Genomic DNA, 27,000 nt, shown 5'->3' with positions numbered 1-27,000 from the left:
AAGCAGTGTATTTTGCTATGCAGATATGAACTGCACAAGCCAGATAAAGAGTTTCCAGTAATGTCTGGTACAAGCTAAGCAGAGAAATCAGTGCAAAAGACCCAGCCACAGAGAACAAGCCACTTCTCTGCTTTCTGAATTTTCCAGATGGTAAGTCAAATTTTTATATTATCATTTAACCAAAAATAATTGTAGGATTTGACAAGGAAGTTTTTATTCAGTTCACTTATGTGCTTCTTTATCTCAAAAAGTAATACTAGATTAGAATAGTGGATATGCTTCCATGATAGACAATGTTGGGACCAAAATAAAGATTTATTTTATAGTGAAGTGTATTTAGAAATGGATTTGACCTCAGTTTTCTGGCATACAGTTTTACTAATAAGTGAGAGACACAGAAAATCTTTACTGAGCAATTGACTTACCAGAGTTTAATATATTTATGTACTTTCTTCAAACTAGTTTTAAGTATACTGTGTATATCAATTCTAACATTTCCGTATTTTGATATTGAAATTCCTAAATTTTGCACTGTAACTAGTGTAGTTCTTAACTCTTGTGAATGTTAGTTCTGGAATAAGTACAGTTTTACTGTTTCTATTTTAACAGCCCATTTTCAGTCAGAATGGATTTTCTGGTTTGTTAAAAGAATGAAAATCACTTTCAAAAGGTATGTGGATTTTATATCTTAGTAAACAAATCTCACACAACTTCTCTTTCACGGTATGTTTACATTGTAAAATCTGTTAAGCTTTTAAAAGTAGAAATTGCAATAACGTTTCCAAGTTTTGTTAGCATGCAAAGTATGGTGCCTTTATAATGTTTGTCACTTTTATAAACAGTACTATAAACATTTTGTTGCCAAATACAATTTTGGAAAGAAAATCAGAAATATATTACTAAGACAGCTGCCTTTGGAGAAACAACGGGTTAAGCCCTATAAAGTACTGCTTCTGCAACATACATAGTGGGACCCCAGTTCTTTCACCTTCCTTTGATATTGAATCATTAGAAGCCAGGTTTTGACATACTCAGGTAGTTATCCCAAGTTTTGGATCTACTGCTTTTTCAGCATCACACTGAAATTTTTATTCTGAGCTATAGGAAGAAAGAGATTTATGGAAAATTCTCTGTATCTTTTTTCCCTCTTAATATTAGCAATCTAAATTTATGGTATACTGAGGACCCAAAAATATGTTATGCGGGTTTCACATTAGACAAACATAATAAAACAAACGTTCTAAATGATACTACAAAAGCAGAAAGTGCATAATTATTTCCAGAAATTATGGCCTTTGTTTCTCAGTGCTTCAAGCTATGGAAACTTCTTTTGACTATGGGACATGAGGTGTCTTACTGCCTTTGTTTTGTGCCTCAGAATACTCTTTTCATTTGACCTCAGGATCATGGACATATGGATGCCTTAATTTTGCTTTGTGCAGAGTAATGCCACAAGCCATAAGGCACTATAGAACCAGTTCATCTCTTGATATTTTCTGTCTAGAACTGTAAACTCTGCTGCAGTTCATATTGAGGTAATTTGATGTTTGCTGCTGACTTTGGAAAATGCAAACAGAATCACATTGTTCTTTTATCTGCCTGATCTCTTTGTGTTTTCAGGGAACATTCCTCTTTAATTAGAGCCTCATATATTGTCTGTATTCATACACACAAACCCTAAACTCTACTTAAACTGCTGCCAGTACAAGGTAGCTTAAAAATGGAGGGAAAATCAATAAAGAAATCATCAAATTGGGGAGAATCCCAGCTCAAATATTTTACACTCTTTTGGTGCAGGCTGGTAGCAAGTATGGAGATAAGAAATTATAAATTTCTTACTCCTGAATCATTCTGGCACTTGTTAGAAAAGTTTTTGAGAGCAAGTAATTGGCTCCCTTCCTGGACAAAGCTGTATCTCAAAAACAGAGAAAGCACAGTTCCTCATAAGTTTCTCTTAATCACCAGCCTTCCATTTCTAGGGCTACAATAGCATTGGCAATAAGGGACTCTCCAATATCTCTGCTAATGGTATTACTTGTGGCCAAATGCATAATAGACACATAAATTAAAATATCAAATGAGAAAGGACCTCATTTCAGACAGTCTCCAAACTTGGTCTATGAAACTGATTTTCCTTTAAAAATCAGTTGTTTTACTTTTTGTTATCTTGCTGAGGTATCAGTTGCTTAAACAAAATAGCTCTAAAAAACAGTAGGGCAGTTAGTATAACTGCTGGTATACCTTGCTGGGGGCAAATAAGTTCCTGAACAGAACCAAACACTTGCTGGGAAAAGGCTCTCAGCAGAGAAGGTATTTTTGGTCCATGGTAGTGTTAGAAATAATGCTCTGAGTTTTGTTGTGTGCTGTTTTGTGACATATCTTTCTCTCCTGAGGGTTTGTCCTGACCCAGGTCACTCATGAACCCTGTTCTGGGCCAGCTTATTAATTTCTTCCAGGGCAAAAGTCCTGATGTTTGTTATGTTCAAAAGTATCCTCTAAAAATCTGTTCACCTGGTCTAAAGTTTCCTTAGAATTAATGAAGTCAATAGACATACACTTGCATGTGGTGCTTTTGTCCTGCTCTAATGAAAGCAAATAGCACTCCTCACACACATTGGCTGTTCTCTCGCTTTCCGTAAAAGACATGGCATCAGCCCTGCTGTGACATTAATGCTGAGACTCTGCTTTTTTTTGTCTAAACCTCATCTTTTCTGTGATTTGTGAATATCCCTGCACAATACCTACGTTGAAATTCTCACACTTTTCCAATACTAAGTTTTGTTATTATTTTTCACAGTTTTAGAATAGCCCTATGGATGTTATTAAACCTTCTAAAAGAAGAAACTTTCCAAATCAATAAAAAGCTGGTGACATTTGTGAAAGCTCAAAATTGAATCTGTTGTGAATTTCAGACTTGGCAAAAATGTAGGCCTTGATAAGGTCTGTCAATGTTTATTTAGTTTGGAAATCTTTGGCATTGAAATAAAATTTCCTTGCCATAAGTGTGATGATGGTACTTACGTTTCTTGCCTGTTTTTCACTACTTCTGCTCACTCTCTGCAAGATTAATTATAATTAATTTCTAACTTGATTTCTCTTGAAAGCTTGTCAATTATCTGTAGTATCGTGGGAGTGCTTCTTACTCATACACAATAATAGAATCCACCACTCTGTGATCTGCAGTGAAGGACAGCATTCAAGGGAAGGGTTTATTAATGGTAAGTAGAATGCTTACAGCTATGTAGTATAGCTGGATTGCATGCCTACTGTCTCCTGATATATTCCTGGATTAGATCAACCTAATGTTCATGATCAAACGATATTTATTCTAATAAAGTGGTTTGCTGTGGAGTTCTTGAGCCACATCATGAGATGGGAATTACAAGAAGGTCCATATCAGTTAGACACAAATGAAAATATCAGTGAAGGATGGGATTTGCCCTACTGCTGTTACATAAGTATAATAAATGTTCCTTTACCTACCTTTCCAGTCCATTTTTTCAGTTCCCTTTCAGGTTAGCATTTTTGATGGCACTCACCTGGTTTTGTTCTTACTGCTAAACACACCTAGAGGAGCTGTCACTGAAAACACCTCCATTTCCTTAGAAAGCCAAAAAGGTGTTGTGCACCTAAGTAGTTGATTGGATGTAACCTTCCTTCAAAGCCAGGGTATATATTTTCTAACCCAGGATATGTTCTTTTCTAAGTTGAGGTATAATTTTTCTGCACTTGACTATGAAGAGAATGCCAGTGTACATATAGCTTCCTTAAAAAGAAAGAAGCAACCAAATGAAAAGAGACTTCTACCTGAGGCCTACAACGGCAGAGTAATTCCCCGACCCCTAAAGTCATAACAGTAGTTCCAATGGAAGATCAGCTATTGCACTGATAAGAGAACAAAGAACATCTCCTCAAAGTTTCAAAACCACTGCTACACACCCACACACAGATACACTGTACAGAGCAGCTCACATGATGCAGTTTATCACTGCATGATACCATTTTCTGTTAGTCGATGTACATCAGTACAGTATTTTTGATGCAGTCAGAGTATATTCTAAGATACCAATGTTTTTCTTTCTGGTTTAGAAATATGCTGGGATATGCAGATTTGATCTTCCTATCTACCTTCCTCTCGGTTTCCATGACAACTGAACCATGTAAGTCACATTTTAAAAATACTTTCTGATGAAGTTTGTTCTGTAGAAATGTGTAAGCTGTTTCCAAATTGGTAGTTTTAGTTTTAAACCTAAAATTACTGAGTTTATCTCAAGCTGCAAATTATGACTTAAAAACTTGGTGTGTTTTCTCTGTATACTAAAAAACAGCAAGTACTGTCTGTTTCTACAAAATCAAGTCTAGGTTCTACTCTGCCACTTGACATCTCTGCAAACAGAAAGAAAAGGGTCTTTTTGAAAGAACTTGAGAGTAGCTGTTGCTCAAGGTCCCAGCCAGGCAGTGTCTCCAAGAGCATGCTTAGATTGCCCTGAACAGGGCCTATGCATATACGCCCTGCTGAATCAGGGGTGTAACTGGGTGCTCTGCTCAATAAAAATGCTCTTTAATGTCCCAGATTTAGGGGTATTAACTGAAGAGTGCAATTTAACAACAACATTTCTCTGCATATGTGGGATGTTCAGAACAGTAAGTCTTTCTGGTGGGTCAGCTCTTCTGACTCAGCTCTATATTGCTGTCCAGTGACATAGTGTTACCCAGCGCTCATGTACTTCCATTCTCTAGCTGAGATGCTTATTTATCTGAAAAATTTTGTATGATATGACCTCTAAATATTTCCCCATATTGTCAATTTTACAATATGAATGCTAAGATTCAAACAAATTAGATTTATTAAGATGCCAAATCCTGCTGAAGAATTTACCAAAATAATTTTCACTGAAGTAACTGAGTTTAGATGAGGCCTCTCTTTTTCCATGTCTTCCCTCTCCCTACTAATTTTCCCTAGAGAAAGCTGTATTTCCAATGTGTTTCACTTTTGGTGGGACAATGTTGCCTTTTCTGACACACCTGATATGTCCCACCATCTTTGCAAGGCTGATGGGTGCAAATGCTGTTAAAATGATGAGGTTGGGGGTATTCATACCTGATGTGGCTAATTTAGGTGCCTGAATTAGTAAGCAAGACGACACCTTATATCAGTGGAGACAGACTGCTTCTTTAGAAAGAACCAAAGCAGAAGAATTCACCATGTAGAGAGGCTCACCATCTGAATTGTGCACCTATGTGTCTAAAGCAAAGTGGTGGCAATACTCTCACAAAGTGTCAATTTTGATAGATACTCTCTATTTTGGTTACCTATTTGGTTGTTTACTCATTTTCATGCTCCCTTATCTACTGCAGTTCCTCTGCCAATCTCCATCCTTATCCCATCACTATCCATGCTCATTTCCTCATCTTTCTCTTCTCAACATGCAATATAACTTTTGGATTAGTATTTCTTTTTTCAGTAGGCGTTTCACTGTTCAGGTGCCTGAGCACTCAAATGTTTGTCAAAATTGCTTGATTCAAGTTTCTCTGGATCAGTTTCAGTACTAAAAAATAGAAGTATATGCAGTTAAAAAAATTATTAGAGAATGTAGTGTTTTACTCCCAACTTGTTCCTCTTTTTTCTTATGTGTGAGCATGTGTAGTTTATTGTCCTAAACTTCTTATTTGTCTCTTATATATTTCTAGCATCTTTTCACTGTCCCACCTTCTCATCAAATTCTTCCTTTCAGTCTGTTATATTTCTTTCATTTCCCCCCCCCACATTTTCATGAACTTCAGAGAGAAGCTCTACTTTTGTGTTTTTTATTTGGTTGGGTTTTTTTTTTTCCCTAAGGATCTAATCTATAGACTTCCTTCATCTATGATTCTTTTCTTCCATAAAAAATAAATAAATTTCCTTTTTCTGCCTTAAAAAGCCAGAACAAAACCACTTATGTATTGTATAAATAATTATTCATGATATTGAGGTAAGGAAAGCTAACTTCATAGTGCAGCATTAAAGACAGTATTTTTCTTTGTGTTTTAATTCCTCTTTTGAATAAAAACAGTATTTCAGGCTAAGATTTACATAAGAAGTTCATTGTAGGAAATCACTATTTTTTCAAATAAATCCTCATATTTTTTAGCATGTGTCTGCTTAGAATCTAGAGATTTGTTTGTTTGTTTCGGTCTCATAGATGAATTACTATTTTTGGAAAAAAATCTCTCCATAATTCAAGTTAAACAAAATCGAAAGAAAAAAATCTGGTGCGAATCTGGTCATCTCTGAAAGCCCAAGGAAGGCAGAGGGATATGACTGGCCTGCTCATTCAGGAATGCCAAGTTCTCCTCTGACTCAGTGGGGCAAAGGTTTAATTCATCTAAAATTTTAATCTTTTGTTCATTTACAGTTGATCCAATGGAAGGTGAGGCTTTAGTTATAAAATGTCCCAAACGGAGCTCATCTGTGAAAGTCACCTGGTATCACATGGATACTAACAAAATAATTCCTGCAGAAAAGGAGGGATCACGAATATTTTCCTTAGAACGATTTCTTTGGTTTCTGCCAACTTCTAGAGAGGATTCCGGAAACTACACTTGTGTTACACATCTGTAAGTGCCACATTGAAAAATGAAAGGTGTAAGACTAGCAAGAAACATACACATTTTATTAACATCTTCTAATTATTATGTGGGGAAATGATGCCTTTTTTCCCATAACTTTTTATAAGTTTTCATCCTGCAATTGCTATTTTTATAACAGATCATTAAAATCAATCTGTGACTGAAGTAAAATAATCATCCACAGGTTTATAGAACAAGACTCACATTTAAAAAAAATATTTAATAAATTCTGTATATAAATATTATAATTGACATACCTTTATTCTATTTTTAAAGTTCAACAAATCGCACAAAGTCATTCAACGTGAGTGTGCAAGTGCATTCATACAAGCAAGGAGTATGTTTCCCAAGTCAGATTCGTTACCCAAATGACACTGAAAGAGGAAAAATTGTTTGTCCTACCATTGATAACTATAAGAATGCTACTATCGTCCAGTGGTATAAGGTAAATAAACCCCCCAAGAGTGCCAGTGTAGATCAGAATACTGTGAAAAGCTACTTGCAACCAAATAAACTTTTCTTTTCCAGGACTGCAAACCTCTTCAGGGACAGAGATACTTCAAGCAAGAAAAATACATTTATATTGAGAACCCAACAAGGGAGGATGATGGTTATTATACTTGTCAGTTTATTTATACTCATAAAGGAAATGTGTTTAATGCATCAGCAACAAGAATTTTCATAAGTGAGGGTAAGGCAGTAATTTTGTAGCTTGCTAAGATAAAAAAGACTAATGTCAGTTTAGAGCAAAGGAAACCCCTTTTTTACATTAAAGAGAAAAGGACTTTCAGTTGGTTTATTTATCTTCTTAATTAAGCTTTAGATCAGCCTTTTAAGGTGAATTTTGTGGATGAAAATCCAAATGGACCAAGATGGGGTAAAGTCAGGCCTGGTCACGTTCAGCTTTTTACTGGGGACTCTGATTATGTTCTGTGGTTCATAGAGCTGTCTGGTAGCACTTATTTCTGAAATGAAGGATCCCCTCAGACGGATGCCACAATGCTCTGCTTTCTATTTGTTCGAGGGGAGTAGAATTTGTAGCTAGTGAGGATCATCTGGTGATCATTAGATCACTGACGTGTTGATGTGGTGGGGGGAAACAGTTTTCCCCCTGCAGTTATAAAATGGTAAAACCCCAGGGGGTGGTGACCCTTGAAGTTTCGAAGTTTTAGCCAATGAGCGCTTCTGCAAAATATAAACATATCACAACCATAACGGAAGAGAAGGTAGTTGTAGTTTGGTAGTAGCCGTGTTGTGAAAGCCATGAGGAGAAACAGCAGCAGCCCACTGGGGGCTGGGCCCCCCTCAGCCTCCAGCTGGAGCTGCAGGGACTTGGAACAGCGTAATGCTGGGCTAAGTGCCTGTAGCTGAAAGCTAAAGGAGTTTTCTCCACCGTGAGTGAACAGAGACAGAGCAGCGGCAGAAGCAGCGTCCAGAGACTGTGGCTAAGAGCCAAAAGATAAGAAAGCAACAGTATGCAGCCAAGGAAGACTCAGAGTTGCTTGAGCTGAGATAGAGAGCCGGCAGAAGAGAGAGAGAGAGGAAGTTGGGGTAAGAACTGAATAAAAACCCCAAACTCCTTTGAGACCCCTCCTAGAAAGGAGGAAGATGATGGACTCTTACTTGAAAGAGCCTTGGAGTGCTACAACACTGCAGAAAGGAGCTAAAGAGCTCTGAGAGGAATGAGGAGAGGGTGACCTTGGCTCCCCCCCCTGCTTGAGACAGAGCACAGAGCTCTGTAGGGAACTTGGATCCCCTGAAGATACAGACCGTCACGAAGACCCCTGAGCTTCATGGTATGACCGTGGTGAAACGGACTTGTCTGGGTGAACGTAGCCCACGGAAGAAGACCCTTGCTTGAAAGACGAGTGGCCGAGGGGGCTTGGATTTCCCCCTCGTGTGTGCTGGCAGAAATCCAGCTATCAGCTGCTGCATGAGAAGAGGATAGATGACTGCTGCCCTAGAGAAACTGCTGCTCTGAGACTGGAAAGGATCTTTCCTTCTTCCCTCCTGGACTTTTATTTGGAGGGGAAAAGAGATTTGATCCATTGTAAATACTTATGTCATGGTAGAGATAATTAAGATTGTATATAATGTATTGTAGTATTTATTTCTACAGTCATTGTAATATATTCCCTTCCCCCATTCTGAGTCTCGTGTGGTTGTCTGGAAAACACATCATACACTGGGTTGAGATCTGGGAGGGGGCTTGGACCAGGGAATTGGATTTTGGAGTTCTCAAACCATGACAGTTGATAACCTATAACCCAATGCCTTTTGGTCAAACTTGACTATCTAACATTTATTTGATAGTAGGTTTGAAAAAAATCTTTAGATTTGTCTTGGATGAGACAAAATGAACAAGATATATATAGAGACAGAAAACGAGTGGAGCTCAGCAATTACTGTGTCTTTGTGATTTTAAACATGGCCAACATGACTCAGGCATGTGGACTTTGGGGTGCCTCTAGGATGCAGTCTTCTCAGGGAGGATTTGTATTTGGATGTGGTCAGGGAATAGCACACAGACATCAGCACTTTCATGTTGCATCAACTTGCAAAACTTCAGAATGGGTTTTCAGTTCTGCAACCAGATCAGTAGCAAAACAGTCAGAAAGACCTTTTATTGAGGGGTGGTGGAGGGTTTGAGCTTGGCTTGCGTAGAGTTTTTTTGTTGTTGTTTTGTTTAGTTTTGGGTTTTTTTTCAAAAACAAGTAACGTTCATTTGCTGTGGGGAGGCACCCAGCTTGTGGGCAGAATGCAGATTTGGAGTGTAGGAGCCTTTCTTGTAGTTTTTGCTGCTGTGCCCACATCTCAGTAGCAGAGTTTGTTCTAATTATTCTGAGCTGGACAAAAGGCAGATTTGAGCTGAGACCTAGTACAGTAACTTAGACGGTCTGGTGCTTTTCCTCCTATTCTGTGTAATACCGTGTTGGTCTTCATGACACTTCTCTGCCTAATAAAATTATTATTGTTTGAATGTACTTCCATCAAAACTTCTCTAACTGGCCAGGAATATTGTTCTGCCTGGGTTATAATAAAAATTTCTGGGTTTTATTTGGCATAAAATCATTCAAATTTACAAAAGCCTGTGTTACATTCAGGTAGATTTTGAAGTCAATCTGATTTTCTTTTGAAATCTTTGCAGAAAGAAGAGATTGCAACATAACGTGAAATATGAGCTGAGTCTGTCATGTCTGCTCCAGTTTTTGCTAAATTCAAAGTATTTAATGAAAACTTCTTTGAGGTTTTATCAGACCTTAAAATTAGTATGCTGATGAGTGGAGCTGTTAAGTTTTGTTAATAATACTGAATTATTATGTACATTCCTGTTGCCTTGCAAATCCATACTGATCCAGAGAACCTTCTGCCTCTGAATGCTGGCAGCTAAGAACTTAGCATATTCAGCTAGCTAGAGCTACCAGCTTTGTCCACACTTCTATTTTATCAGATCCAGTTAATGAAAATTAGAAACAGTTAGGATGGGTAAAGAGAACTTTTTTTCTGGTAGTCTGGGAAGCAGAGGCATAAATGAGTCCTGCAGATTTTTTTAGGGTATATAGGTTATATGGGTTTCATGGATGTGCCTTGAACTGGAAAAGTTTAATGAGGAAAACAATAGCAAACAATACATTTGCAGTGGGAAATATGAGACAGTATAAAAGGCAAGAAAAGAAGAAAAAGGCATAAAGAGAAAAAATTCTGAAATATCTGAATGCCTAATTCAAATGGTTGGATGTAATTTGGACATGTCCATAGCAATTATTAGTGGGAATAAAAACCAAATATGTCAAAGAAAAAATAGTATTCCTTCTGGAAGACAATTATAGGAAATGGCATAAAGTTGTACTAAGGGAGGTTTAGATTGGATATAAGAAAAATTTTTCACTGAAAGGGTAGTCAGGCATTGGAATAGGCTGCCCAGGGAAATGATGGAATCACCATTCCTGGAACTATTCAAAAGGCAGGTAGATGTGGCACTTGGAGTTCACTTGGTGAACACAGCGGTGCTGGGTTAATGGTTGGACTTGATCTAAGAGGTCTTTTATATAACTTCAGGATTTTATGACTGCACCATTCTATGATGAGGAATGCTCAATGTCATGTAGACTGATGTAAAGGGCAGCAGTTGTGTGCAGCAACAAGAGATGCACAGACAGCACAGTCTTCAGAAGATGGGAGAAACAGAAGAACATGGGCAGGCAGCTGTGGGCTAGAGGGTTACCAGTTCAGATACTCCAAAAAAGTGTACATTAGCTGTTTCATATAGTGGATATGAGTAATTTCTCCATTGTTGGAAGGAATCTCTTTATTTCTTGAAAAAAAGAAAGCAGCTGAGAAAACAAAGCCTATAACTACATCTGATTTTTTTTCCCCACTCAGCAGCTAAAACAGTACTTCAGAAACTAAATTTTTTCCTTGCTCTTTATGTACAAACTTAAAAATTAAATAAATGAGTAGAAAATACTGAAACTATTAACATCTACGTACTCCCCAGAAATATTTGGTTATAGGATTAAAACCAGATTTTTCCAACAGGCATATGAAACACTGTTAGTTTGCAATTCTGTTTTGTGATCATAAAATATTAACTGTACAGATTACAGATGTTATCTTACAAAATGCATTTTCACAACTTTCTAAGATGTGCTTTCTTTTCCTCTTTTATTTCTAAAGCAAAACACTCACCTCTACCTCCTCAAATCTTATTTCCAAAGAATAAAGAAGTAATAGAAGTGGAGCTTGGTGAGTACAAACTTCAAATTGTTTTTAAATTAACATTTTGTTATGGCCTAGCAAATATGGAGATCTTCCAGAAGATTTTTATTTTTCATTACAGTTTTGCATCACAATGTTTACGAGATTTAATTCACTGCTAGCACAGTTGTGTGAAGTTAGAGATAACTGATAGGTTTTTTAGGTATGAAGTGTAGTTTAAGGGGATTTAAATAACCTCTTCTACTCTCACTGGGATAGACTAGGATTAGTCACACAGTGAATCATTACGTCTCAGCTGAAGGGGTGACAGCTTCCATCCACTTCAAAGAGGACTTTAGCTAAATCCCTTGAAACTGCTTGATGGCAACCCTTAAAAGGGAAAGATGGACTGTTCTTGCTATTAGACCTACTCCATGTTACTTTCAGTCCCCACGTGGAGACAGTGTCTCTGTCTCTGTTGAGGAGTGAAGGAGAGGAAGGGGGTGGTCGCTGGCCCTGAGGCTGAGGAACACTGCCTCTCTCATGTCCGTGTTGGCTAGCATGGATCAGACCAGTCTGATCTATCAGGAAGATAACTGGGAGGGCTGAAAGACAGGACCAAGGAGTGAACTTAGAAATAGCTGGTTGGAGAACCCAAGAGGTAGAGCTTGCTCCTTCCCTCCATTTTGTTTAGGCCTGTAGATGTTCTCAGTGATTCACATTCATCTTGGGTAACTTGAACCATCATAGCAAGGTGTTTCTGGTAGGAGTGAGAGTTGTCTGGGATTTTTGTATAGTCAGTGCAGAAAAGTGGACCTCGACAGCAAGTGACCGAACCCATCTGAAACCTAAATAGGTAATCCAGGATGCCTGTCTCCCAGGGCAAGTGGGGTGAAGCTGGGCCAGTGGGAGAAGGGATCACAATTACCACTCCACTGTTTCTGTCCTACAGCAAGACTGTTCTGGTAGCAAGTACTGCAGGGGCCCACAGCCCTCTTTGAGGTGCCACATGCTGTGGCTCATAAACTTACCGTGTTGACTTGCATTACCATTACTTTTTTCTCTTTCCCCCAGTTGTCTCTTCACATTATTAGATTTGAATTAGATCTGTTCTCCAGGAAAAGCTTTCTCTAGTAAGATGGTCAGGGTATAGTGCACTGTGGGCTCTGTCTACCCATCTGGGACAATAAGTAATCTGGCACTGCTTACATGAAACAAATTCACTTTACATATAAAACCCACTTGTTGTACTGGTACTATTGTCCCTTGTTTGCAAAAATGAAGGTATTTCTCCATGCTCTCAAATACCAATTCATGATTTAATCATAAGATTTGATAATCTTATCTAAGTCCTGCTTAGATGCAGATTTACATGGAAAAAATTTCACATGTTTTATTTATACCTTCTTTTAGTGCAATGGTGATGCTTACTTTGGAACAAATATTTCCTAATGACAAATATATAACAAATATTTTCCTGTTTTAATTTTACTTGGACAGGTTTACTTTACTTTTGTCCAGCTTGTACAAAATCCAAGATAACACTCTGCACACAAGACTTATGCAAAATAATAAATACTAAAATTTAAATGTGTTATTGTCTATGTACATTTGTGTGTAAACCAGCATATACTTTCCATGTTTCTCAGTAGTCAATTACATGTGTTACACATCACAAGTAAAAGGTACATTGCCTTCATCATAATAAATATAAACACTTCCTTTTGTAATCCTTGGCGTCTTATTAGATCTTTTGTTAAATTTCATTTTACTAATTATTTTTGAGTCTTTTCCATGCATCATTTTGTCAGCAGTAGTTCAGAAGAATATGTCAAAATCATTAAGACAAAACTCACAAGTCATATGAAGATTTGTAAAAAAAGATGTTATGAGGAAAATAAAATTACATTTTTCATCAAGGAATGTTTACATCTCTCTGTGTCTTGATTAGGTGCTGCTTTGTCTCTGAAATGTCAGGCCCTCCTGGGGATTAAGAAACAGCCAATGTCTGCTGTCAGTTGGGATGTGAATAACATCCCAGCAAAACACTACGATTTTACAAGGTTTCATGAAGAAACACATTTGTAAGTGCATATAACAGCATAATCTTTCCTCTATGCAAACTGTGCCTAGCCACTAAAACCAATGGTACCAGCTCTTTCTCTCTCTGTTAGTTTTGAAGGACATGCACAAGAATACTATGAAGAGACCACTTTGAATATAACTGAAGTAAAAACGGAGGATCTGCAGTCAAATTTCACATGTATAGCATTGAATGCAATGCACAACACAAGAGTCACAGTGACGTTACAACTCAAAACACAATTTGAGGGTAAGATATTTCATTTTGATTTTTACACTTTGAACTCAGTTCGAAATATGTTAGTGAGTTTATTGTTTTGGTTGGTAAGAAAGTTTCTGCTAGTAAGAAAAACAGCCTGCTTCTTCCCCACATATTCAAGCCAGTGGCAAAATTCTCATGGCTGAAAGTCCTTGGGGTAAATTCTGTTGTGTGCGTGGGGCATTATTCAAACAGTATCAGCAAAAGATAAAATATACAGAACAGAGTGTGACTGTATCAGCCCTGTGATAAGAATATCCTGTTTCTAGGTTATGTCTCCACTGTGACAAACTGTTGCTTCTAGTGTGAAACCACGGCAGAAAATATGCAAACGTTAAAAATAAGAGTTTCAGCTGCTGGTTTGCCAGTTGATTTGCCTTCTTTCCCATACTGCATCCACTATAGTGCTTTTTTTTTGACTGAATGTTAAGTGACTAACTTCTTTGGAGTCTCTTTATCTTCTGTCTCTGAGAGAGATTCACTCTGTGCCACACAGAGGCATCAGTAGCACTTCCAAGGCTTTCCCTTGGTTTTGTTTCAGGAGTACCTGAAACAGAAGAAAAATCCAAAGCAGTAAATGGTGGGGACGGGAATGATCCTTAGCTCATACAGGATTTTTTTTTTTTTTAACAGGGATAGGCAGATCCCTAAGCACTGTTACCAGCACTCGTAGGTTAGATTCCTATGGCAGAAAATGCTATTTTGTCTGTGAAGGTACAAGGAGAAGCTGCTGTCAATGGTTTCCTTTCTTATCCCTTCAGATATGCTGAACCACCAAGAATCACAGAATGGTTTGGGTTGGAAGAGACTTTTAAAGATCATCTAGTTCCAACCTCCCTGCCACACGCAGGGACATCTTTCACTAGACCAGGTTGCTCAAAGCTCCACCAGGGATGGAACATCCACAGCTTCTTTGGGCAACCTGTTCCAGTGCCTCACGACACTCTGAGTAAAGAAATTCTTCCTAATATCTAATCTAAACCTGCTCTCTTTTGTTGAGGACCTTGAGAATAAATGTCAAGGCCTTAAACAGGGATTATTTTTCTACAAAGTGAATGGTGGGAAGAGTAAAATCAAGTGCATTGTGATCACAGGGTGTGCACAGATCCATGTTCTGCAGTATTCTTGACTGCCCATAACTTTCTACAGGATCATGGCTTCCAGGAGTAGATATTTTTCCTTGCCGTAGCCAAGGCTAGAAGGCATGTAGGTGAATTATAACAGTAGCATAGCACCACATCCTTCCAGAGGAAGGTGGCAGATGTTTTGGTTGGATAAGTGAGCGTTAGCATAGCATCACTCAAGGAAGCTGGAAGCACACCAGCTCTGCACTGAGGTATTTGAGCGTGGGAGGGCACTTGCAATGAGAGGGAAGGAAACTGAGTAACAGGTTCTGTTCACTCTAGTTCAGCAATGCAACTCCTTTATTGGTCCTGTATTACAGACTAGACGAAGGAAAGAGTGTAACATATTCTGTATTCATCCAGTGAATCATTTAATCTGACTTCTGTTGTAGACAAATCTTACTTTGTTTTTTATCCATAAGCCTTCAGTAAATGTTCATGAAAGCTCTTGACTGTGATCCCCCTTTTGCTGCTGCCCTTTTTGTGTGGATACCTGTTCCTTTCTCCTTGTTGCTGCTATTGACAACCTGTCTGCTTCTGCTCCTCAGCACTGTTGGTGTAAGCAATGATGCGTCCAGAAGTAGCTGTGCTCTGCTTTAGTTTTCTTCACTTACTCCTCACACAGCTGAGCAATATTTATGCTAGAACAATGACAGCTTCCCTCTGAAGATAATAAAAATGTTGACATTTGACAGTCTCTGCAGCTGTGTTCTTGCCTCCATTAGGAGGTGCTAATGTCCCTGCATCTTTCAGCTGCTGTTGCTACATTTAGAGGTTGCTTCTCCTTCTGCTGTGGAAGATTTCTCAATTTTTTTCTTATTCAACCCCTGCCTAGACTTTGATCACCTGTAGTCAATATGGAACCCATCTTCCACACTATTTCCCATCCTTTCTGTCCCTTCTTTGGCTGAAGCTGTTTGGTATCTTCTGGCTCCTTCACCACCACTTCATGAGTCATAATACCTCTTCACATCCCATTTCCTACAGATCTTTCAGTACTGTACCTTTTTAATGCCACAGATGGTGAGCATTCCAGATTTTACATTCTCTTTCTGCCATGAGACATGTCTTCTCATATGCTCTGAAATTGTCTGTGTCACTGCAGTAGTGTGCCTCTGGTCACTAAGGCTAATAAATTTGTGACAACTTTTAATTCCCTTTTCTTCTGCGTTTCATGGCAAAGACAAAGCTAGTCTTGCTGCACACCTGGCAAGAGACAGCAACTCTACCTGCCAGACTACTCTCAGTTGCCCTCTGCAGCTGCTTGGTATCTCTTACGCTGAAAGATGCCACCTCTCAAGAACGAGGAAATTAATCATCTACACTGTTCATGTCAGTTCAGGTCATTGATAACTGCAATGGATGAATGCTCACAAAAGTATCTCTGCTGGTGGAGGGAGGGAAGCTGTTAGCTCCTGAGACAGAGGCAATGACAAGTAATTGCAGAAACAGCGAATGTGTTATCTCTTTCTACCAGCAAGGACAGGAACATCCCTTCAGCATCCCTTTTAACCTGTCTGATAGAGAACATATGGACTTTCTGAATACCTTTCAACTTCTTTCCTCCTTATTAATATATAACCTATCACTGCTTTTTAGTTCATTATCTTGATTCAGGGCTTGTTAAATAACTGGAGGTGGCTTTTCATCTGTCTGACCCACAAGTGTAATCTTATTTCTCCCTGAGCATTCCTCAGTTCTTATTCAGGAGGAAGTATAAAATGCCCAGAGGACCACAAATCATTCTAGCATGAACCCTCTTCTCTGGAAAACACCAGAAATTCCAGTCATTCAAAGCAGAGATAAAGGTCAGCCCAAAGCATCAGCTCTGTTCTTCCTCAAAGATACTTAATGCTGAACCTAACCTTTTGACTCATATTTGGTGGACTGATGTGGACAGGAATTCCAGACCCAGATCTCTGCTTTTACTGTCTGGAAGTGCATCCATCTTAGAAATTAGAGAAGTTAGAAAAAACTGCTCTGTAGTTCATCAGGAAATCCTTCAAAAGTTGCTTTCTGGTTTGTTTTCTCTGGCCTCTCCAATATTGTTTCTTGTGAGCTGATAGTTCTGTATTCCCATTGCTCTTGAATATAAATAAATAGAAGACAGCCTACTCATGAACTGTCTGCCACTAAATGATGCAGCAAAGTCAAATGGAACAGCAGAATCTATTCAACTTTGTTCAGGGACTTGTGGCACTTGCTCCCATTGTCCTGAAGAGAGCTGATTTATTCCAGAGAAATGAGAGGCTAAGCCGGTCCTGCTGGGAACTGAACTTCCTCTTCCAGGAAGACCTCTGTGGAATTCTTGTCTGATACTTTACAAGTTGCATAAGCACAGGAAATTTATCACTTCTTTTCCAGCCTTGGTCTAATCAGTACAAAACCAAACATAAACAGTTTTTTAGGTTCATAATTGCGGAAGTGGTTGTTGGAACCTGTTTCTTCTACAGATGCTTATAGAGACATGCATTACAACAGTAGTAGTAATGTTGTGATAGGCACTGTCAACAAATTAATCAATAAGAAACAGTGTCAAGTTCTGATGCTTGGGTCATCCTCACCAGGCAGTGTCAGGAGTTTCCTCATTTTGTGAGTGTGTGTGTAATTGACCAGGAAAATGGATCAAATCATAAAATTTGAAGGTGTTGACAAAGACAAGATTCCTTCATAGGTATCATGTGGCACTGTGAAAAATACAAAACGGTCAAACTTCACCATAAAAGGAACTGTTTTCTTGCTCACTTCAATCTTATCAGAAGGTGTTTTCCTCAAATCTAGTTCTGGTGAGGTAAGCTTCATCACAAGCCTGATGTTTCCTTCTCCCTTTAAATGGCAAAGAAAAAATGTAAAGAGTGTGAAAATAGTGATAGATTTACCTCACATCCTACCAGAGAAAAGGGAAAAAGAACTTCTAAATTCTTCATTTCTATACCTTTTCAGCAGAATTTCTCTGGCACTAATATTTTTACGTTTCCTCTATAAGTACAACTCAATACACTGTAATTGCAGTGATCTGAACCACAGACAGTCCCCAGAGCAGTTATATCATTACAACTATAGGATGGTGAGTTGTCCTGTTAGGCACAAATAATTATGTAAAGACAGTGGACTGTGAATGGAAATCTCTTAATGGATTTAGTTGTGAGAGAAAAAATGTACACAGGACTGCTCTGAGTCTACACGTTACAACCAAGTGGAGAAGACCTTGGTATCTTTTTCATTGTCTTAGGAACAGATTTCTACTATGAAACAATTGCTGTTAATCTTCCCTGCAATGGAATAATGAATCCTTTTTATGTAATTCCTGTAGAAAGCCTTTGATATTTTAATTTCAATCTTGGCCATCTGGAATTGATAGTTTTTTCAATACTGAATCCTGGTGAATTCTGTACATCCAGGACAGAGGTCAAGAGTATCTTCTTCAGCTTTGTGACTGTAATAGTCTGTAGATTAAGATTCTGTCTTTCTAGTTTGAAGTGAGTATGAAATGACCTTGCTTCTACCTCACCTTGTCTTCTGCTACAGCAGAACTAGATGTTATCTAGAGGATGCACATATCTAGATTAACTTCTGCTCCATGAATCACAGAACATGAGGAAAAATGGACTGTTGCAAAAATGTGTCTAACTGGGTTGTGATAGAAATGCAGCTCTGTTCTAGAAGAGTGTTAATCACAATCATGTCCTAGACTAGCACAGAGTTGGTGATTGCCTTCTTTATAGAATCATAAATTTATAGAATGGTTTGGGTTGGAACAGACTTTTAAAGGTTATCTAGGCCTAACACCTCAGTCATTGGCAGGGCACCTTCCACAGTTTCTCTGGGCAATGTGTTCCAGTGTTTTACCACCCTAAATGTAAAAAATTTCTTCCTTATATCTAGTCTGAATCTATCCTTGATAAGTCTTCATCTCTGAGATGAAGGTGGTGAGATTCAAGAGCTCTTCCATGGGGCAAGTTGGAACTAAATTGGGTGGTTACTTTCTTTCCCATTTTTTCTTACTCATCATTGCTATTTTATACTCCTTGGCCCTCTTTAAAGGAAAAGGTAGGAGAGAACATCATCTGACTTTAGCATAGTTTATTTTATTTTTACGACCAAGACATTTTCTGTTTTCCTGCTTGTTTGGTGTACTTAGTTCTTACATTGCAGATTTCATTACAGGCACATCATGCTTCCTTGTACCCTGTTTGTGCAATCATGCCAGAAGCCTTGTCCTTTTGTGGACACTTAACGGTTTTCATGTATAGGCTTAGATGTCTCAAAAAATGTTTGAACATTGTTCCTAGTTGTGTTATTAACACTTTTACAAAGTTACAAAATACTTAAACGTCATTGTCATCTGTGGTATTTAGTATAAGTAGGTCTGGATTCAACAAAGTAAATGCTAACTATCTACTGCTTAATGTGCTTCTAGTTTAGGGGTCTCTGTGTTGGCTACACAAACTGGGGAAGGAAAAAGCTTTGTCATGTCTGTTTTGAGCTCCTTAAAGCTATAACAGAAGGCTAAATTTTCAGCACACAGGTTAACTTCTTTATGGCTAACAATATATCCCTCTACTTTGCAGTGGTTCTTTGTAATGTCCTCTTGATCACAGGATCTCTAGTTCTGCTAGTTGCAATAGCAGTCTCGGTTATACTTTATCAGTCCTTCCGAGCTGATATCGTCCTATTGTATCGGGAGATATTTCAGCCCTACTCTGTCAAGGACGGTGAGTAAGATTTGAGAAACAAAGTTTAAAAAAAGGAAATGAGAAATCATACTAAAATTAATTAATTTGCTTAGTTAAGAGAAATCATACATAGCTCTGGAAACGCTTTACATTCCCTTGTTTCCTGTTTAATTTCTGTAGTTATTTAAAACGAAAGTATTTGCCAGAAAACATTGAATGACTTTGAAAATCCAATTTACGGTGCTATTAACTGTACTTGTTATGTGTTCTCTAAAGCAGAGGAACAAACCTGCTGGCTAATGTGTTAAAGATGTGTTAGAGCAACACAATTTTTATAAGCCAAAAAGAAAGATAAGAATATTGTGTAAGACATTTATGGGAGGAATACATCCCATCCAATATTGTGGGTGGACTTCAGCTCAAGATCAAGACATCTAAATTTAGTTGCATGCAATGAAGGTGCACACATGCAAGTTTTCATCATGGACAAGAACACTGGAGACCTGTGCTGTGTTCAGCTGTCTAGCTGTAAGCAGATAGTCCATTGGAGCTACCTTAGGACCTAAACAAGACTTGAAGCCCTCTGCAGTGGCAGCTGAAGGGCAGGCAGGGCTTAATGACATGATGTGGTACATGTTTTTAAGAGACCAAATCCAGTTCCTTCCAATAAAATCAACAGAGCTAACCAGGCACTGGGATCTTCCACCTGTGATCTAAACACTTCCAGGGACAGTGACTCCACCAACACCCTGGGCAGTCCATTCCAGTATTTAATCACCTTTTCTGTGAAGAAATTCTTCCTAATATGCAATCTAAACCTCCCATGGTAGAGTTTAAGACTATGTCCTCTTGTCCTATTGCTGGTTGCCTAGGAGAAGAGACTGACCCCCACCTGGCTAAAACCTCCTTTCAGGTAGCTGTAGAGAGCGATACAAGGTCACCCCTGAGCCTCCTCCTCTCCAGGCTAAACAACCCCAATTCCCTCAGCTGCTCCTCATAGGATCTATTGTTAGGACAGTTTGAGCAAGAACCTCAGACAGGAACAAAAGAAAGGATCTCCACTGGAAAGAAAGAAATTACACATTTGGGATTAGAATAAAAATGCTGTAATGGAAAATGTATTTGAGAGAAATAAATATTTAAATAAATAAATAAACAACAGCTAAATAAATATTTAACTTTGTACTTGATTCTGACTATAAGACTTCTTAATGGAGCTTTTCACTCAGAAGTATATCTCATGGTAATGATGAGTAATATCTTCAAGATGGAAGAATTTAAGTCCTGAGAGACAAAGTCTATTAACAGCCCATTGTACTACTGAAATAACAAATGCTGAGCTTCATCTCTATTTTGTGCTAATATGTGTTGCTCAATTGAAATCTTACTCTATATACCCTGGGATTCATCCTTCACAATACAAAGTTCAGGTTCTCCAAAGGTACAAACACACAGGACATAACAACTGAGCATGGAAAACAAATGTGCACAGTCTCTAATTTCCAAACACGCACCCGATGATACACATTATTCAGATAGGCAGGAGCTTCCTCTTAGATCTATTTCAAAGACTGATATTTTTATTTCTCTCCTAGTTTTTGCAATAGACAGCTCTAATTCATGCCAACACAATACAGTTTCCTCTTGTTTTGCCTTACAGATGGGAAGATATATGATGCATATGTTATCTACCCCAAAAACCACACCAATGAAGCTAATTTTGTGGAATACTTTGTTTATCAAATCATGCCAGATATTCTAGAAAATAAATGTGGATATAAATTGTGTATTTATGGGAGAGATATATATCCTGGAGAAGGTAAGTTTCAGGTCTGATAATGCACTAAATGACTTGTCAAGTATGAGCAAACTGTGGTTCTAGTCTCTTTTAGGTGTCTGGGAGGTCACTTTAAATTCCTGAGCTTGATGTTCATCTCTTCAGCAGCTGTGTGTTTGCTCTTTCAGGCAGGGTGACACAAAGGTACCCTGTGCTTACCAGTGTGCTAAGAAAAGCAAGCTACAGGGAAGGGGCACAAATTGTTTATCATCTTGAAATATGCAGGGAATGTGACCCCAACTGTGACTCTTTCAAACATACACCTGCTCTTTGGATAGTGTAACTGCACAGCCATTGTCTGGGCAAAGCTAAAACGAAACCACTTGAGAGTAGGATTGGCTGTCTCAACACAAGGAAGATGAGAAAACCACAAACTGAGTTGAGGAAATACCTTTGCTGTTATCACTCAGGGGGTTTCAACCTGTTATGAGGGCGTTAGAGTCACAGGAAGTTCAGCTTCTGTTCACTGACATGACCTACTTTCTGTTCACACAATTCCCAGCATTGATTCAGAAGAGAGTTGGTATGCTTTATTTCCACTTCCTTGTCTTACAGGATGAAATCATGTTAATTAAACTGTGCTAATTTCTATATGGACACCTTTACACTATTTTGTATGACTGCTGTCACCTAGTTGCTATCTGCTCTCCTCCAGAGCTGATTTATCTGTTTATCTTGTGCTCTGGTTATTCTGTGGAGCAGATCTTCTCTCCTTGTCAGTAAGCAGGCACAAAGCCTACCCAGAGAGGTGGTGGATTCACCATCCCTGGAGGTTTTTAACAAGAGATTGGACGTGGCCCTTAGTGCCATGATATAGTAACTGGAGTTGGATCAGGGGTTGGACTTGATGATTTGGAGGTCTTTTCCAACCCAATCTATTCTATGATTCCATGATTCTATGGTATATTTTTTGTTACACATTTCTGAAGTCATCTGCAGTGGGCCAGGTGTCATTCATCTGTCCTGAGCTGAGACTGGGATATTTGATGATCTTATCTGCTGGAGAGTTGTGAAAGGGCTGCCTGGCCTTGAGAAAAAACTCTGCAACACAAATGTAAAAAAAACCTGCAAAAGTTGCTGAGCCAGATCATTCCCAGATCCAGCACAAGAAGATAAGAGTAGCTCACAAAACTGTCAATGACAAAAACTTACACCACCTCTTCAGGAGATTGGGGACAGTTTAATATTTTCTTCTGAGATACTACTCTAAAACTGTGGTTTATGGATGGAAATCATGAAGAAAACTGAGCATGGCATACAGCTGAGGTTAAAACTGTGGAACTTACAAGGGCTCTAAGAAGTTGGATGAAAACAAACACATTTTCACTTAGTGAAGGCATGAATGGAAGCCTGTAACCCAGGAGTAACAGACAGAAGACTCACCAAGCCAGCCTGGGACAGTGAGTAACTTTTGTTTGACTTGTTTGGTCTGATTTAATCAAAAATCTAAAAATGCCACAAGTGTTGACCACTGTTCTTCTTTTTCTCTTCTTGCCTACTTTTCCAGCCTTTGCCTTTTCTCTTTCTTATCCACTTTGATGCCCCAAAAATGTTTTCACTTGAGTGGAAAAGCTGTTTCTAATCTACCTGCCACTGAGAGCACTTAAAAGTTCTCTGTTTCCAGGAAGATGGACTTTACACGTATGCTCCCCACTCTTGTTTATCTTTTGATCTTGAGCCTTTCATTATCTGGTTTCCAAATCCAAAACCTTACAATTAAAACATTCTAAGCAAAGACAAAAACAGGAAATGCCTCTTTGAGTTATTGTGATCCTTCCTGAACACACATCATAGTTTTTCATATTTTTAATTGTAAAACTCCATGCATTTCTAGGAAAAAAAAATAAAATTGCAGTGAGTATATAAAACGGAATTAGTTTTCCAAGAAATGCTTATGATTCTTGGTTTCAGAGCAAAGCTTTGTTACTTGTGTTCTTCCAGTAAAAGAGAAAGTTATACAGAATGATTCAAGTGATAAACAGCACTGCATAGCTGTTGGACTCCTATTATGCTTCCTTAAACTAGCATTCTTTTTGTTTCCTGGTCTTACCAATTCATGGCATTTTCTACAACCTAGCAGTGACCTGAAGAGTTGCAAATGCAAGTACTAGCCAACAAACCAGGAGTTTTCACCAACATTACCTCTACTCCATTATTCTCATGGTCTTATTTTCCTGCCAATTGCATCCTTTGCTGCAGAATCTAGCAAAGCACTGCTGGAGCCACTGTATCTGTAATACAAGAAACCATGATCAAATATCAGAGGAATGACTGTACTTCAATGGAGCAATGTTCTGTGTAGCCAAGTGTTCTATCTTCAGCTGTGGCCATGGGCAAAGGACTGGAAAAGGCTTTGAGAACCATATAAGCTTATGTTATACTTCTGCTAACTCCTAGCTGGACTTCAGATGCTTGATTTTTTTTCTGTAACAGTCGCGATGTATTTTTCTCTCACAATATTTTCTGTCAGTTTCTGAACTTACATAAACTTCTAAAATTCATAGAACAGGCTGCAATGAATCCTTCAGTTAAAGTATTTGCATCATGTAGTCCCATCTTTCCTCTTGCCACAAGTATAACACCAGAAATCCAAATGGAGAAATGAATATCTCCTCAGGTCCATGGTCTTTCAGTCCTGAGCACAATGGACTGCACCTCAAAACTGAGAAAGGTTTTGGTTTTTTTTAATTGCTGTTATTATGGGAACTAAACCTACGGCAGTAACTCCTTAGCTTCATTTTTCTCACCTTCCAAGGCATCTATTCTCTTAACAACAGGAAAACTTAATGAAAAAGAAGAAAATGAAAAGAGTCTGAATTGGTGAACATCATAGAAAGGCAAATTGTTTTCACAAAATGGTCTCAGAGTCAAGAAAGAGAATGGAGAAGTCATTGAAAGAGTTTTCTTCCTGAAAAAGTAAGGAGCTGAAAAAGCTGGACCTCTCTGAGACTGAGAAGACCCTTGCAGCAGGCTGGCAGCCCCCAGCAAAGGAAAAGAGGATGCGTATGGAGCTGGCTGGTAATGTCTGCTTATCAGTTGGCTTCTTAAATAATTGTTACATTGAATTTCTTCATCTGGGCTCCCACTTCTTTCCTTTGGCCCAGCATCATATGCTCCCACCAAAACAACTCCAGCTTTCATTCTACAGACCACAGGAATCTCTTATAACTGAGATGAGAGTTTCACTGGACAAGCACTCATTTGCAGTCTTCCTCCCATAGACATCTCAGCAGGTCATTGAGAAAAAGCAGCTCCTGGAGGCTTGATGTGGAGCTTTCTGAGCTGATCCAGAATGCTGGCTCTTGAGTTTCCTAGTTTCAACACATGCAACATCATAGTCACAGTTCCATTGATCAGGTCTGTCTAACATGGTAGTGGGAAATCTAAACACCCTCAGTTGTGCTGTCATACAAATGCCCTGCAAGTCTGCATCCACCCCTGCAAGGTGAACAACAACCTGACACAGAGATTAGTGTATAACTTAGCATGCTATAACTCAGGAGAATTAACACTCTCCCTGCCTGTAAAGAAGCCTCTTAGAAGCAAGTCACCCCAAAGTCTCCAAATTACTAGTTTTCATCGGTAAGTATTGCAAGATTAGTCTCTAAAGCACCGAACTTGATAGAACATGATTCCTTACATGGATACTGTTTACCAAGCACAAATTTGATGTAATCCAAATCTACAGAACTTGACTCTAGGTCATCAGACTATAATTCCTAAAAATTCTTAAGAGCAGTGAAAATATTAATGTTACAACCAAAGAAAACATGTGAAAGTTTTGTGTTTTGGGTTTTTTTGCTTGATTTGCTTTTCTCTTCCCCCTGCTTCCCCCTTTGGTTGGTTGTTGGTTTTTTTTTGGGGGGGGGGAGGGGGCAAGGCCTTCTTCTAATAAATAAGCTGTACCAGACTGAAGTGAGATGGAAGTTATTTTTGGTTAAAAAGCAATGAAAATGAAGTGCCCAAACACAAAAGGGTTCTAAAAGAAATATCAGGGTCTCATAATTTTCTTGTACATTGCTAGATACAGCCAGTGCAATTGAGAAGAGGATGCAGAGGAGCAGACGGCTGATCATCCTTCTAACACACCAGCTGATTAATTGTAAAGAACCCACTTATGATCAACACATTGCTTTATACAATGCCCTCATTCAAAATGACACAAAGGTGATCCTTCTGGAAATGGAGAGAATTGGGACTTATGGGAAGCTTCAGGAATCTCTTAGGTTTCTTATTAAGCAGCAAGGTACCATCAAATGGAAAGAGCAGCACACTGTGCACCCACAGTCACCCAATTCTAAGTTCTGGAAACAGGTGAGGTACCATATGCCACTGACACTCAAACCCTCACACTCAGCTAACACTGGGTGAACAGTCTGTGGACTCTCAGGATGGGCTACATGCTTGCAACACTTCTTCCTGTCAGAAGGTACATGATTTTACAATCTGGAAGTCTGGCCATGTTTTTTGAACTTTTTTTGACCTTTTTTCAGTCCTTCAACTGAATAATGATAAGGTAAATTGATAGAAGAGGTCTAGGGAACTGACTCAAGTTTTTATAGGTATGAGAGTTCTGTGAAGAACTAATTCTAGATCATGTGGAGTATTTTGCTTGAAGCTAAATGTACTTATATTCTTTCTTTATATACTTGTACATATAACAGAAAGTTATTATTGTGAATAGGTGAATGCCTTCCAGGTTTACTTCACCTTTCTAATGCAGTTGATCAAACCTAAATGCTTTCTGTAGTATTTGATTAGAAAGTATAATGTGTATTATGCCACTAGAAAATATAATGTTATGCTTTTGTTACCTTTTTTTTTGCCACATTTCTTTTTGATCCAATAGTGATACTCAAACCATGAAATTTTAGTTTTCCTTAGTATGGATGCCTCACTAAAGGCTCTTTTGAGACTGATGTGAATACAGCATTAAAAAAATGCAGTGTTAAGGGAAATAAATACACTGATATATATTTATATGCAATTTTTTATATTTTATATATATATTAAAATCAATTTCACGCAAAGAGGAAATTTAAAATCTTTCAAATACAGTAGGCCATGCTGTTACTGCTATTATTACTCTTGGGAACACGATGTGACTCTTGGGGATGGTCCTGTGCAGGGTCAGGATTTGAATTCGATGGTGCTTGTGGGTCCCTTCCAATTCAGCATATTCTATGACTCTGTGATTCTATGATCTCCATACAGAAATAACATTTTAAAATTTAGGGTGGTGTTTTGGACACTGATAGCATTCCTTCAAGGTACTGAGAAAATAGACTGCATTTTTAATAACAAGAAATATCCACTTTTTTTCCCCCCTGCTTTGAACTCATGTCTAGTTATACTTTCTTCTGATAGGGAATACCCTCAGATTCAAAGATCAGAGCCAAATCTCCTTCTACTTCATGGGAGTATGAACAAAATGTGTTCTAGTAAAGATATCCCTGCGAACTTTAATCTTTTTAGCTTTTTAAAACCAGGAAATTTCTTACTGTCAAAGAAAGCTTTGTTTTCAGCTTCAGATTTGCTACAGAACAGACTTAAAAAGTGAAAATTTGATGCAGAACACCCATTGTTACCAAGTCCAGGATTACAGAACAGGCAAGTTCTTTCCTTTTGCTGTAAGTTTTTACTGAATGTAGATCTTCAGACTTATGGATAGCTATTTGGAGTAGAAAAAATGTGCGTGCAATAAATGTACAGATA

The 27,000-nt window shown here is 38.4% G+C and overlaps 1 protein-coding gene across 2 annotated transcripts; it reads left to right on the top strand.

Annotated features, from left to right (window-relative positions):
* The first annotated feature begins 47 nt into the window (after positions 1–47).
* Positions 48–27,000, top strand: IL1RL1 (interleukin 1 receptor like 1). Of its 2 annotated transcripts, XM_027651817.1 has the most exons (13): positions 58–150; positions 610–670; positions 3,105–3,218; positions 4,090–4,160; positions 6,396–6,597; positions 6,886–7,054; positions 7,138–7,300; positions 11,287–11,355; positions 13,259–13,391; positions 13,482–13,639; positions 19,344–19,487; positions 21,109–21,267; positions 25,310–27,000. In XM_027651817.1, exons 4-13 carry the CDS (start codon positions 4,094–4,096, stop codon positions 25,654–25,656), a joined length of 1,611 nt encoding a protein of 536 aa, XP_027507618.1. In that variant the 5' UTR covers positions 58–150; positions 610–670; positions 3,105–3,218; positions 4,090–4,093; the 3' UTR covers positions 25,657–27,000. The 2 variants fall into 2 exon arrangements, with proteins under 2 accessions (XP_027507625.1, XP_027507618.1); XM_027651824.1 differs by lacking the exon at positions 610–670 and having other exon boundaries at positions 48–150.

The sequence above is a fragment of the Corapipo altera genome, unplaced genomic scaffold, assembly GCF_003945725.1.
Source record: "Corapipo altera isolate COAL_440 unplaced genomic scaffold, ASM394572v1 0, whole genome shotgun sequence".
In the NCBI taxonomy this organism is placed as follows: domain Eukaryota; kingdom Metazoa; phylum Chordata; class Aves; order Passeriformes; family Pipridae; genus Corapipo; species Corapipo altera.
The sequence above is the reverse complement of the archived record's forward strand: the minus strand, read 5'-3'. Positions and strand labels throughout refer to the sequence as shown.

What these genes read in the sequence shown, in the direction of transcription:
- IL1RL1 (XM_027651824.1), top strand. Translation starts at nt 4,094, where the DNA reads ATGCTGGGATATGCAGATTTGATCTTCCTATCTACCTTCCTCTCGGTT. An exon ending in TACACTTGTGTTACACATCT is followed by an intron (nt 6,598 to 6,885) that starts GTAAGTGCCACA and finishes CTATTTTTAAAG; the next exon opens with TTCAACAAATCGCACAAAGT. An exon ending in CTATCGTCCAGTGGTATAAG is followed by an intron (nt 7,055 to 7,137) that starts GTAAATAAACCC and finishes TTTCTTTTCCAG; the next exon opens with GACTGCAAACCTCTTCAGGG.